The following is a 14,678-nucleotide window of genomic DNA, read 5'->3' on the forward strand; positions in this document are numbered from 1 at the left end:
GTGAGGCGGGGCTGCTCCAGCAGCTGACAGCTCTGAGAAACCAGTGAGCGAGCGGGCACTCTGACAGACTAAAGAGCCACCTCAAGTCCCTGCCTGCCTGACCCCTCCTCAGTGGCTGACGCAACTCATCATGCTCACGGGGACACTGAAGTCTCAGGTGCCCACTTAGGAACTAGGTGGAGCTTCTCCGGCTGGTTCTCAGGGAACTGCCTTCTGCTCCGCTGCCTTGCCATGGGCCACCGAGCCTCCAGCAGCTCGATGTGAGCTCACTTCCAGGGTAAAGCAGGCCTTGGTTAGGCTTAGGAACCTTCGGGTTACCCCCAACTGAAGCTCTGCTTCTCACTGCCACGCTTCTGTCAGGTGTTTTAAATTAATCACTTACGAATTCCCTAAGAAACGAGGTGTCGCAGCTGGACTGGAATCTCAGCTCCCCCTGCCGCTGTCGGGGTCAGAGCCTCACTTCCGTAAGCCTTGGTTTTGGGGGTTTTGTATGTGCTTTTTTCATATCTAAAAGGGGAGACTACAACCTGACTTTGGAGACTACAGTGAGGACCAAATGCGGTTAACAAATAGTTGCACTGTCCACAAAACATGAAGTACAGTCTCCCTGTCTCCTGACGCCGAGTCCGCTCTCAGCGAGGGCCCTGGCAGCTCCGGCTCAGGAAGAGGCCAGGATCCCGAGCCACACGCTCCCCTGGAGAACGTCTGCTCCTCCCCACCCCGGGTTCTGCAGTGGCGCCGCCTGGCTCAGGCCAGAGCAGCAGGGGCACAGAAAGAGGGTAAGGTGCGGAGTTAACGCACGGTCACAAGTCAGGGCTTGCTCACTGACAGACACATCCAGTGCTGACACTTCGGTGTCCTCTCCAAACGCTCCCAGGGCTCCACGGCTTTTGTTCACTTCCCAGGCCTCCCCCCATGAACCGCCCAGTGTGCCCTCCTCAGGGAGCCGTGGCGGCTGCGATCCGAGCTGAGGCAGACGCCCAGCAGCAGGGGCAGGAAGCCTGGCTGGTAGGCAGACAGCGGGCCAGCGGGCGGGACGCCACCACGCCCGGCGGAAGAGCAGGGCCCTTTCTCCAGGCACTAAGCAGCTGGGCAAGGAGGGCACCCAACAAAGAATCACACTTCAGGGACAGCCTCCCACCTGCTCAAGCAGGAAGCGAAGTGACAGCAACCACACGAGAGGAGAAAAAGAAAAGCCGTAAACGCTCCAGAAGAGAAGCTTCCTCAGTGTGAAACACACGATAATTTAATGGAATTTACTCAATTTTCCCTCTCAGGGTCTGACTTCAGAAAATCAAATTACAAAGTCATCATCACATCCTAGATTTATTACAACTGACCTGCAGGCAAAAGGATAGAACTATTACATAAACACTTCGATTCCATGTATATATCTTAAATAGAGGAGGAATTCAAACAAGAATACAGGATAAAATATTCCAAAGCTCCAAGAAGCAGTTATGTTACTGAGCTCCATTTTTACAGACAAATAAGGCAATATCCCTGCACATTAGCTTTTCGATAATTTTTATACATTTTTCTATGGTACAAGAGAAAAATAACCAGAGCTCACAATGTACAGTTCTTACACTATTTTCACAGTCTGTGAACACTATACACCCTTTTGTTTTAATAAAGATACATTGTAATAAACTCCTTGCCCTTAAGTTTATAGTTTATAATAATCTATGATTAATACACTAAAATTGCCTTTTATGTGGTCATCCACACAACAGCACGTCAGATCAGCTCCTGGACAGTCAGAACTGCTTTGATCTCCATGTGTACAATGCAAAGTGACCCACGCTGAGCCAGACGGGAGATCGACAGCAGGGAACAAACTCCTCGGTCCCTGGGAGACGTGAGGATGGCTTGGTGTGGGTAAAGGAAGCCACACAACGATGCTTCCTTGCAGAACACTGTGAGTCTAAGGTTTAGGATGCCATGGGGAGAAAACAGGAAAATTAGGCAAGTGGACCAAAGCAATAAATCATTTTTGAATTCTGAAATTTACAGGGATGTGACTTTAAAACAGCACCATTCTCCCTTTATTGTTTAGTGTGTATGACTGTCACTCTGGGAGGAGACACAGCAATACCTGCCCCGTGTGGCTCAGTGACGGCATCACCCGTCGCCGACCACGGCTGCTTTCTATTCCAGTGCGCCTGAGCCACTCACAGTGCTGCGTAGCGCCCAGTGCCCGCGCCAGGGAGCAGAGCAAGCCCAGGAGAACCTGGCTATGGGTGAGTGAGGAAGCAAGCGAAGGGCAGCAGACTTCAACGGCCTCATCACTACTCTGGGGCTGTTTGGGGATTTTTGTAGAATTCCAATTCCAAGAAACGACGGTGACCTTCTAGAGATTCTTGCAGGTGCTGAGCATATCTGACTGTCGCTTCAGGTCCACATTGGGTCACGTGTTTCTAGAAAGATGCTTTCTCATCACCTACCACACGACTGAGCCCCGTGTCTCTCAGCCTTTAAACATTGGGTCATGTGAGAGGTTTAGGGCTAGAAATCCTTGGGGAGGAACATCCCTGGTAATTATAAAGGTTTTTGATATGGGGGCAAAAAGGCGAAATATTGGATTAAAGCAGAGGTCACACAGTGGCAATAGACTACACAGGCAGGGAAAGAAATTCAGAAACCAAAGACCTGGACCAGTGATGGCAAACAGCTGAGATTTGGTCTTTTGCTGCCTACGAGTAATTGTTATCTAATCAATCAAGGCACATTGCTCCTCGCTACTTCTCCCTGGTAGTGAGTTTTGATGGCTAAAGTATCGGGCTCGGGACAAAGGGGAAATGTGAAGCTGCTACAAGTTGTTCAGATAAGATACTAGAATTAAAAACATCTGTAAACGTTGCCCTCTGTACTTTTTCTTCTGTCAGTCCCGATGGTTTGTGGCAGGTGGAGCCTCACACTGGCAGCACACCAATGCTGAGTGACAACTCTTAGGATCAGCACCTTCTTTGACAAGTGGCAGACTCCTAAGTCTCCCAATGAAGAGCAGAAGGACTGGCCAAGGAGAAAAGAACACATTCTGTCCTGTCTTGATATTTTAATGTTCGCCTCTTTGAACACAACATGGTTTTTGGTAAAGATAAATTCATTCTAATTTAAAATGATATTTCAAACAGGAATTGGCTGAGCAAGTCGATCCCCGAACATCGACTGTGACGATAAAGCAACAGAACGTCAGATCAGTAAATCTATTGCACTTGGTGAAGAACGGAAATCCTCCTGTCTCAGCCCCAGAAGGCAATGTGTCTCGCTGGCCGTGCAAGCTCTTCTCCCCACGCCCGAGTCTACGTTCAGACACAGCACGCCCATCACTGCGTTCTCCCAGGATTTGGAAGTCTGACAAAATACCACTCCAGTAGCTGTGTCTCCAGGTTTTGAGTCTAGAAATGAATTTAAGATGTGACCTAATCACAGTCAACAAATTGATCGTACTGACTTCCATGCTTCATGAGTGTGTCCACAGGAAAGAGCAGGATGAGGTCTCTGACCAGCACTAACACTGAGATCAGCGGGTGTTTCGGGGATGCACGTTCTAGGTGACGGGAGTACAGACATGATGGAAACAAACACCAATCTTATTGCACATGGTGTCTGGCGAGCAATAAAAACACTGTGATACGGGTGAAAATTCTTTACGTCTTGCTTCCTCTCAGCCCTTTTTTCTAGAGTCTGACGTAGCAGCGGCATCAATCGACATACATGGGGGAGCTGGGAGTAGTTGGCATTTGATCCAGGATTTTACAAACATAGCTTGCAACCTCTACGGTACGTTCTTCATACATTAAAATAAAGGGATGTTTCTACAAGAAAATTGGACCAAAAAAAAGAGAAAAATATCAAAATTCGTATCAGAGAACACAGAACTTTCCCAGTTTTGATAGAGCCTAGAACCAAAGGCTCCACCAGCATGGCTTCGAAACACTGTAGCACTGGCTCAGAGCAGCACGCAAAGCCTGCACTTCCGGGAGGTGTGTCAGTGGGTTTGGGCCGCACTTCCGGGAGGTGTGTCAGTGGGGGTGGGCCGCACTTCTGGGAGGTGTGTCAGTGGGTTTGGGCCGCACTTCTGGGAGGTGTGTCAGTGGGTTTGGGCCGCACTTCCGGGAGGTGTGTCAGTGGGTTTGGGCCGCACTTCCGGGAGGTGTGTCAGTGGGGGTGGGCCGCACTTCTGGGAGGTGTGTCAGTGGGTTTGGGCCGCACTTCTGGGAGGTGTGTCAGTGGGTTTGGGCCGCACTTCCGGGAGGTGTGTCAGTGGGTTTGGGCCGCACTTCCGGGAGGTGTGTCAGTGGGGGTGGGCCGCACTTCTGGGAGGTGTGTCAGTGGGTTTGGGCCGCACTTCTGGGAGGTGTGTCAGTGGGTTTGGGCCGCACTTCCGGGAGGTGTGTCAGTGGGGGTGGGCCGCACTTCTGGGAGGTGTGTCAGTGGGTTTGGGCCGCACTTCTGGGAGGTGTGTCAGTGGGGGTGGGCCGCACTTCTGGGAGGTGCGTCAGTGGGGGTGGGCCGCACTTCTGGGAGGTGTGTCAGTGGGTTTGGGCCGCACTTCTGGGAGGTGTGTCAGTGGGGGTGGGCCGCACTTCTGGGAGGTGTGTCAGTGGGTTTGGGCCGCACTTCTGGGAGGTGTGTCAGTGGGGGTGGGCTGCACTTCTGGGAGGTGCGTCAGTGCTGGGCCTGCCTGGTGGCTGGGATCTGGAGGAGCCACCTGGTGGTGAGGTTGGGAACTAATCTGGGTACCAGGGAACAAAGCTAAGGCAGACAGCACTGTTGTTCCTCTGCAGTGTGAGAACCAAGAACTACATGAATTCCAGGTGCTAGTCAGGACACAGACATATACCCCAATGGCCCACTTCCCCAGGCGTAAAGTGAATCCAGAACAGAAAGGATTCGGTTTCAATCCTCTGACCCCCACTCCAAAAGAAACTCAACAGAAATGTATCCTGTGAACATCTAAACTACACTCTCCAAAGCCTGGAGCCCCATACCTGCCTTGCACACCCACCCTCTCATACTCCACCCCTCTCAGTATTCTTCTTTCACAGCTCCTCTAAGCACACTGGCTGGGTATCTTTGGTCATGGCTGGGGTTGACCATAAGTCTGACCTAACATCCCAGAGAGCTAAAGCTAAGTGTGACAAACAGGTGGGTTTTTTTTTATTAAAATATTCCCATATTATTAGATCACAGTACTTCCTCTACAGCAAGACCAGTGCCCCATCCAGGAGACTGTGTAAAATGCCCAGTTTCCGTGGGACAGGTGAGAACTTGTAAAGAAACGGGCACTGGCCGTAAGATCTGGATGTGCACAAGGTCATTTAACAGAGGCAGAATAAGCACGATGGGTTCCTATGGATGTGTCACACATACAAAGACTACAGGGTACAAAAGTCGCTCCTCAAGTGAATGTCAGAATTCTCCAGGGTAAGTTTTATAACATGTCAAGGCCAAAACTTTCCATGAGAATATAGCTAGTAAATTAGTAGGAAAGTTATAGCTACAAATTTTCTCTTTTCGAACATCTTTGCCTCAGAACCTTCTACAGAAGCTCAGGGCAGCGGTCTATGCAAGGCCCACGGCCCGCTCGGCGAACCAGCATGCTGCGCGGACCCGAGGTCTCATACTTACCAGAAGTTCTTTATACTTTGGCCTTTTGGATTCGTCCTTTGTAAGGCTAAAATAACAAAAATAACATTATTAAAATGAAGACACATTTACCCCAAGTATTTTTTGTTTTTTCACAAATGAAACATTAAAAAGAATAAAGTAGTTTTTTCCTTCAGATACAAAGGTACAAAGCAGACAACCTGCCAGACTCAGAAAATGTGAAACACTAGGTGATCTATGAGAAAGGGAAAAGCAAAGCATTTTCAAGAATGTAAAGAAGATATACTAAATGCTCTGGCTTTTTGCTCGTAAACATATGTGCATTTTTTTTAAGTTTTTTTTTTTTAATTGATTTCAGAGAGAGGAAGGGAGAGGGAGAGAGAAATAGAAACATCAATGATGAGAGATGGTGATTGATCAGCTGCCTCCTGCACGCCCCCAGCTGGGTATCCAGCCTGCAACCCAGGCATGTGCCCCAACCGGGAATCGAACCAGGATCTCCTGGATCATAGGTCGATGCTCAACCACTGAGCCATGCCGGTTGGGCTAAACATATTTTTAAGTCATGTTGGATAAGCAATAATTATCAAAAATAAGCAAATAATAACAAAACCTGTTGTATTTAAAATACAGATTGAAACAGCACAAAGCACAACTATATATTACCATATCTGCAAGTTTATTCTCACGTCCCACACACACAGGGGCACAAGCGCACACACACGCACATCCATTAAAAGATGGACAGATAACATTAACAGGTGTGGGTTTCACATTCCCTGAAATAAGGTTTCAGAGAGCCAATATATAGTTCTACCAATGGAGCTTTGGGCCCACTCTACTACGCACACCCAGCCATGTTATCTGTTATGTCACAGCAGAGACCCACCCATGAAAGTCTGACCTGGTAGTATCTTGACTTGGTAAAAGCTTCCAAGTACAATCTCACTACTAGAACCACATCAGAATAAGATGGTCAGTCTCACCTGGGCAGTATTTCTGTAAAGGGTACTAGAAATTGGGAGGCAGAGGCTGCTCACCACCAGGCTAGCTGGAGCCTTCCATGCAGCTGCAATGACCCAGGGTCCCAGCTTGGAAGGCGAGTGCTATGAGAAGGCTCCCTTCCCCAGTGTCAAGTACCAGTGTTGCTAAGATTAAATAAACTTCCCTGTTCTCACTACCTGTTTTTGAGTATTCATAAGTCAAGTACTCACCACAAGTTGACAAAGTTGATGAAACTTGGAGAGAACTCCCTTTCCTCTGAATTACTCAGTTGTGGAGGATCTCCTTTCACGACTTGTGTTAGTTGATCAAATACACTATTCCACTTTGGATAAGGAAACCGGCCTGTGGCCAACTCGTACTAAAAAGAGCACAGAGGAAAAAGCAAAATACACTGAGGCATTATTTACTACTCCTCACTGAAATGCCCACGTAGAAAAATATCCAAACAAAACTCTTGTAAAGCCTTGAATCAAACCCATCTCTGGTTAAGGTAGTTTTCAGAAGTATTAAGGCTAAGCAGAAGTGATATTAGAATCAAGGTAATATAAAGAATTCCATATCAACCAAATTCAAGAACTTGGACTGAAAGGAAACACTCAACTGAAGCCCAGACAAGGTCCCCACAAGGCACGCTCCAGGGCAGCTCCGATTCCTGTGTGTGGGATTCTGGAAGGCTGGTTTTAGGGTTGTTGCAGTACAATGTCTGCATAATCTAGAGTCACCTGAGTGGGAGGCCACGTCCAGAGAGTGGTCAAATTCATTTTTAAGATAACAGAACATTCAACACACAAAACGCCCAAAGAGCTCACAGGGAGCAATGTGTGCATCCTGTCCTATTGCCATTCTGCAACCACAGAACGGCTATATGACAGGATGTCACTATTATTGAGGAAACAAGCCAAGGCCCAAACCTTCACCTCGAAGCCTATAATGATGCTGAAGACAGTATCTCTAATCCACACCAATCCACACCTGAAAAATCTATGGTGGATGTTCCAATGTCATGGGCTAAAAATATTTGTGAACTGTACTCTCATCTTTCTCCTGCTCTGTCCTGAGGATAATGAAAACCTAGAAATGGTGCTTTTTCCAAGAAAGACAGCAAAATCTACAGCATGGCCTAAATGAATCCCACTTTATGTGCCTGGACAGGCGATTGATATCATAATATAAAGAGACTCCAAGCTTGTTAGAGAGGAAGATGGCACATGAAAGAGGGCACACCTGAGAAAATTGTTTCAGTTTCTCCAGCTTAGATTTCATCTTTGTCAGTGCGTCACTGCTACATTACAGAGCCCTAGGCACTTCACAAAACCCCTAGGGAAATAATCAATCATGGTTTGATTTTTAAGGTATACAATATACTTTTATTCAACAACTAGAAGATATAGTCCCTGTAATTATAGCTATGAGGGGGGAAAATAGGTAAATAAAATCAAAGGCTAGAAGAAATAAGGAGCAGTTCTGGCAGAAGACTGATTAAACTTTCTTTAGCTTCTAAATTTCTTGTTACACTGCCAGGCCAAGGCTGGGTCGACATCAACATACCAGTGTGATCCCCAAACTCCAGACATCAGAGCGGACATCATAGCCTTGTCGTGACGCACTCGGGTCTATTCTCTCCGGCTGGAACACAAAGAGAAGCAGAGTCACTAGTGATTCGCCTCGCCAAGGAGCAGGGAAGTGGAGCACTAGCTGGGCGGGTAGGCCGGTGTCAGCACAAAGCACCATTAAAAACAATCAACAGCAAAAGAATAACATACAGACAGATGAAAAAGACCACCTCAGTCAATGGCTTCCTCCATAAAGGGAACACAAGTAACTCTTCTAATTGCCCCCTAAATACTCACAGCACTTACCAGCCTGAAGCTGAGAACAGACGAAGGGAGGGAGAGACAAACAGAACATTGGGAAAATGTAACAAATGAAGAATTGCAGGGTCAGCTTAACAAGTAGTGGTTAACAGGAAAAGAAAGACTAAGTCTTCTCTGTTCCAGTGAGTAAGGCCCTAGTGCAATATATTTGAGATATAAAAGCAAATGTAAATTTATTATAATTTATTAAATGTAAATTTAATAAAATGTAAATAAAATGTAAATTTATTATAATTATTTTACCCATTCTTCATCATAAAGCTAAATTTATCAATATGCATGTCTACTGGTCATTTTTAACCAAATTAAACATGGCCAATGTAGCAATATATCATCCTATCATTTAAATAGCTAAAATCACTTTTGTAATTTCTGCCTTTCGTCTCCTTAAATAAGAGACCATTGTCTACAGTGTGCCAAGGATGGAGAAGATGAGAGACAGGGTATCAGTGGTGGAGCAGACCGTGGATCCTTAACTAAGGCTGAGAGTAGCTGCTGCGGAAACGCATGTCCAGAGGAGCACACTAGGTGACCGTGTTGCATCCTCTGTCTGTCAGCAACAGCTAGCTTGGACACTACAAATTTTGTTTTGAATATGAGTACTGTGGGTGCATAAATTTTCATTGTAAACTATTTACTTTATTTTTAATTAAAAGTGTATTTTTTTCCTAATGATATGCATTACATAAAAATCCCAGATAACTGACCAAAAGAGAAAACAGTCCGTCCAACAGCAGCAGAATATACATTATTTTCAAGCTCACATGGAACATCCACTAATACAGACCATATTCTGTGCTATAAAACACACCTTATTTTTTAAAATTGAAATCATACAAAGCATATTCTCAGTCCACAAAATAATTAAATCAAAAATCAGTAACAGAAAGACACCTGAAGAATCCCCAAATATTTGGAGATTAAACAACACACTTCTAAATATACACATGGAGCACAGAAGTCTAAGAAAATGTAAAAAAGTATTTCAAACAAAATAAAATTGAAATAACAACTTATCAAAATTTGTGGAATGCAGCAACAGCAACGCTCAAGGAAAATGTACAGCACTAAATGCATATGTTACGAGAAGACAGATTGAAAAGTAATAACCTAACTTTACATTTTAAGGAATTAGAAAAAGAAATAAACCCAAAGCAAGTAGAAGGAAGACGTCATAAAAAGTAGAGTGGAAATAAGTGAAATAGGGAAGGAAAAAAAACTAGAGGGGGGGAAAAAAAAATCAACAAAATCAAACGCTGGTTCTTTAGAAAGATCAACAAAATTGACAACCCTTTAGCTATACTGCCCAACAGTAAAGACTCAAATTATTAAAATCAGAATGAAAAGCGGGGACATCACTACTGATCTTACAGAAGTAGATGAAATGGATACATTCTTTGAACACGAAAATCCACCAAAAATAATACAGAAACCTGAAAAACTTTTAAACTGTTTTTCCAAAGAATTTATTAATAAAACCTTCCCATGAAGGAAAGTCCAGACCCAGATGGGTTCACCAGTCTTACACATTATTTTTCCCCAAAATAAAGAAGGTATGCCTCCCAACTATTTCATGATTCCAATATAATCATTTATAAAAACCGAACAAAGACAAGACAATAATCCCTCATAAACACAAATAAAATTTCTAACAAAATGCAAACAAATCTAATCCAGCAACACATGAAGAGGTAATATATCATAACCAGGTGGAGTTTATCTCAGGAATACAAAGCTGGCTTAATATTTGAAAATCAACGTAAGGCATCACATTTACAGAATAATGGAGAAAAACTGTATTATCATCTCAATGAATGTAGGATTGGCATCTGACAAAACTCAGTAATAACAGCAACTAAGGAGAGAAGGAAATTTCATTTCATAAAGGTCACCTGAAAATAACCTAAAGCTAACATGATACTTAGTGGTGGAATATCAAACTCTGTCCTTCATAATTAATATGCTGGAACAAAACAATTCCTAATTAATACATTCAGCATGACTGGAGGTCCTAGCCAGGACAAAAAGGAAAGGGGGGAAAACACAGTGCCTTTATTCACAGACATTTGAATTTCTACAACTGTTTACAGAGAAAATCCCTACCAGCAAGGCCACAGGACACAATGTCAAAATATGAAAATCAGTTGCATATCTATAATATCAAAATATTAGAAAATATATTTTTTAATTCCATTCACAATAGTAGCATCAAAATACATGAATTCCTTAGGAATAAACTTAAAAGGTGCTCAACAGTTCCACACTGAAACCTCAAACATTGCTGATGACAAAAAGATCTAAATAAATGGAGAACCACAGCAGGTACTAAAAACAGTCATATCAAGACATGCAGGAGTGACTGGATAATAAATTACGGTCTATCAATACAATGAAAAACTTCTCAGCAATAAAAGAATAAACTAGCACAACATGAGATTACGTACATTTATATACAACTCTAGGAGAAGCAAATTAAACTGATAGTGACAGAAAATAGGACCAACCTTTGGGTGATATACATGTGTTATATCCTGATGGGTGAGGTGATTACATGAGTAGCTACAATTGTCAAAATTAAATTGTACACTGAAAATGAGTGGCTATCATTTGTGGTTATGGTGATAATGTCATTCTGATACTATTGTATGTTTATATCACTAAGAGCTGGAATTTCTAGCTATGTGTGTTAGGAAAACTTATCCAGCTTCTGGAAATCAGTCAAAATAAGGATTCCACTTCCTTCCGATATCACACTGAAGCACTGTCCAACAAGTAAGTGCACTCAGATTATTATTTAAGTACACTTGCTTCACTTAGTATTTATTATTCATGAGTACCCAGACACTTCAGTTACATGATAACTTATAGATCTTTGTCCAGCAGGGATGCAAATTATTTTGTGCAATAACCCCAAAAGTTATTGTTTTATTGACCTGGAGATAATCAGCATTTAAATCAGTATTTAAATCAGTCACCTCATTCTAGCATCTGTTCTTCAGTGACTGTGAATACTGAATTACTCAAATGTTCTTTCAGCCAGTTTCATCACCCTGTCCATCCAGTTTTCTCATTAATGAGCTAAATATAATTTTGACACACGTTCACTCTTTATATGTATGTGTAATATTTTTAACATTTTGAAACTTATTCTTTGAGAGCAAAGATTTAAGATCCATGAAATCAACTGAAGACCCTATATCCTAAAATTAAATCAGAACTATAGGTTTAAAATCAGAAAGGTTTTTAAAAGTATAACAGGAAAATAAACAACTTAGAGAATAAGATATGTAACATTAACAAAAACAGCAAAAAAGTGACAGATAAAGCAATTTTCCATCCAAAACAAACATATAATTTACAATAAACACACAAGTTACATTGTATTAAAATATATAAGATAAAAAACAGAATAAGGAAAAATTGATATAATCACACTGTTAACAAATTTTGAACAAATTCTTCTCAATTTTTTTAAATTGAAATATAATTTAAAAATTAAATTAATTAATAATTAAGGAAAAAAAGAAGCACTGAATAAATGTAATTAATAATGCAGAACAGCCAAGCTGAAGTGGTTCAGGGGTTGAGCATCGACCTATGATCCAGGAGATCCTGGTTCCATTCCTGGTCAGGGCACATGCCCGGGTTGTGGGCTCAATTCCCAGTAGGGGGTGTGCAGGAGGCAGCCGATCAATCAGTCTCATCAATGATGTTTCTATCTCTCTCTCTCCCTTCCTCTCTCTGAAATCAACAGACATATTTTTAAAAATAATAATAATAATGCAAAACAGACCTTTTTCCAGTGTTTCCTTTTTTAATTGACCATTTATCATGCTAAAAAAGAATCTTAATATGTCCCAAAATGCAGAAAAGCACAGGTTAAAATGCTTTGAAAACAAGAAATAAGCCAAAAGATTAACAAGGATCATTGAGACACTTTATATTGGTTAGCAATGTTGTGTAACAAATTACCCCAAAAGTTAATCGCTTAAAACAACAAACATTTTATCTCACAGTTTCTGTGAATCGGTACTTAAGGGGAATTTTCGATGGGTGGTTCTGACTTGGGGTCTTTTATGAGGCTGAAATCAAGATGTCAGCTTGGGTTGAAGGCTTTACTGGGGCTGAAGAATTTGTCACCAAGCTCATTCGCAGGGTTACTGTCAGGAAGCTTCAGTTCCTCATATAAGTCTCTTCATAAAACCGCTTGAGTATTTTCACAAACTGCCAGCTGGCTTCCCCCAAAGTGAGCAACCCAAGAAAAAAAGCAAGGAAGCCACACCATGCCTGTTTACAACCTACTTTCAGAAAGGATACACTGCCATGTCTGCCATATGTTCTGCATTAGAAGTCAGTCACTAAGTTCAGTCTACACTGGGCTGTACTGTCTCCACCTTTTAAAGGGAGGTATATTAAAGAAACTGTGAATAAATTTTAAAATTACATGAAAACAGCAGGAAAGCAGTGATTCCTTTCATATAAGGGATCCTCAAGAGTAATAGCTAATTTCTCATCAGAAACCATGGATGACGAAAGGGAATGTAATGACACACTTTAAAGTGTTGAAAGAAAAAGTCAGTCATCCAAGAATGCCATATCTAGCAAAACTGTCCTTCAAAACTGAAGGCCTAGCCTAGTCGATGTGGCTCAGTAGCTGATCATTGACCTATGATCCAGGAGATCCTGGTTCGATTTCTGGTCAGGGCACATGCCAGGGATGCGGGCTCGATCCCCAGGAGGGGGTATGCAGGAGACATTCGATCACTCTCATCACTGTTGTTTCTCTCTCTCTCCCTCTCCCTTTCTCTCTCTGAAATCAACAAAATTATATATATATATATTTTTTAAATATATCTTTATTGATTTCAGAGAGAGGAAAGGAGAGGGAGAGGGAGAGATAGAAACATCAATGATGAGAGAGTCATTGATCGAGCCCGCAACTAGCGCATGTGCCCTGACCGGGAACCCTGATCGTCTGGATCCTAGGTCGATGCTCAACCACTGAGCCACGCCCAGCTGGGCAACAAAATATATTTTAAAAAACTGAAGGCCTATTAAGACACTCACAGATAAACAAAGAGAGTATGAAAGGACACTAGACAGTAAATATAAATAAATATAGGTAAATATAAATAAATATAGACAGTAAATATAGGTAAATATAAAAGCCATTATGATTATATTTTTGGTTCATAACTCCTCTTTGGTTTCTATATGATTTCAAAGACAAATGAATAAAATAATTATAAATCTATGTTGCTAGGCAAACAACATTTACAGATATGATTAGTGACAGTAACATACAGGAGGTGGAACAGTATACTGGCAGAGTTTTTGTATGCTATTGAAGCTAAGTTGGTAGTATTTCAAACAAAACTTGTAAGTGTAGGATATTAACTGTAATGAACATGGTAACCATTAAGAAAATATCTAAAAAATAGCCCGGCCGGGCGTGGCTCAGCGGTTGAGCACTGACCTAGGATCCAGGAGATCCTGGTTCGATTCCTGGTCAGGGCACATGCCTGGGTTGTGGGCTCGGTACCATGTCAGGGACAGGCAAGAGGCAGCTGATCAATGACTCTCTCATCATTGTTTCTCTCTTTCTCCCTTTCCCTTCCTCTCTGTGAACTCAATAAAGATATACTAAAAAAAAGGGTAAAAAAGAAATATCTAAAAAATATACAGGAGTGAGAAGAAAATAAAAAAGGTGTAGCCCCCCAAATCAAATAAAAAAACAAGCAGCAACAAAAAATATATAAGTTATACAGAAAACAAAGAACAAATGACAGAAGCCCTACCTTATCAGTAATTATTTTAAATGTAAATTGATTAAACTCTCTAATAAAAAGGTAGAGATTAGTAGAATGAATAAGGAACCATGATCTTAATGTATGCTGTCTACAAGGGACTCATTTTAGATCTAAAAGTACAGCTATGTTGAAAGAGAAAGAATGTGTCCTAACATGTGGTCTGTCTTTGAGAATGTCCCATGTGTGCCTGGCTGGGAGTGGCTCAGCGGTTGAGCATCGACCTAGGATCCAGGTGATCGGGGTTCGATTCCCAGTCAGGGCACATGCCCGGGTTGCAGGCTAGCCGATCAATGACTCTCTCATCATCGATGTTTCTATCTCTCTCTCTCTCTCCCTCTCCCTCTCCTTTCCTCTCTCTGAAATCAATAAAGAT

The 14,678-nt window shown here is 42.4% G+C and overlaps 1 protein-coding gene across 3 annotated transcripts in view; it reads right to left on the reverse strand.

Annotated features, from left to right (window-relative positions):
- Nucleotides 1-1,215: 1,215 nt before the first annotated feature.
- MAP2K4 (mitogen-activated protein kinase kinase 4) overlaps nt 1,216-14,678 on the reverse strand; it is a 110,101-nt gene continuing 96,638 nt past the window's right edge. For all 3 annotated transcript variants that reach the window (XM_087825842.1, XM_087825843.1, XM_087825841.1), the window contains 4 exons: nt 8,170-8,247; nt 6,831-6,979; nt 5,638-5,683; nt 1,216-3,821 (listed from right to left, as the gene is read on the reverse strand). In XM_087825842.1, coding sequence (XP_087681968.1) covers nt 3,708-3,821; nt 5,638-5,683; nt 6,831-6,979; nt 8,170-8,247 — 387 coding nt within the window. In that variant the 3' untranslated portion in view covers nt 1,216-3,707. The remainder of the gene's footprint in view (nt 3,822-5,637; nt 5,684-6,830; nt 6,980-8,169; nt 8,248-14,678) is intronic.

The sequence above is a fragment of the Miniopterus natalensis genome, chromosome 17, assembly GCF_054644295.1.
Source record: "Miniopterus natalensis isolate mMinNat1 chromosome 17, mMinNat1.hap1, whole genome shotgun sequence".
NCBI classification, from domain to species: Eukaryota; Metazoa; Chordata; class Mammalia; order Chiroptera; family Miniopteridae; genus Miniopterus; species Miniopterus natalensis.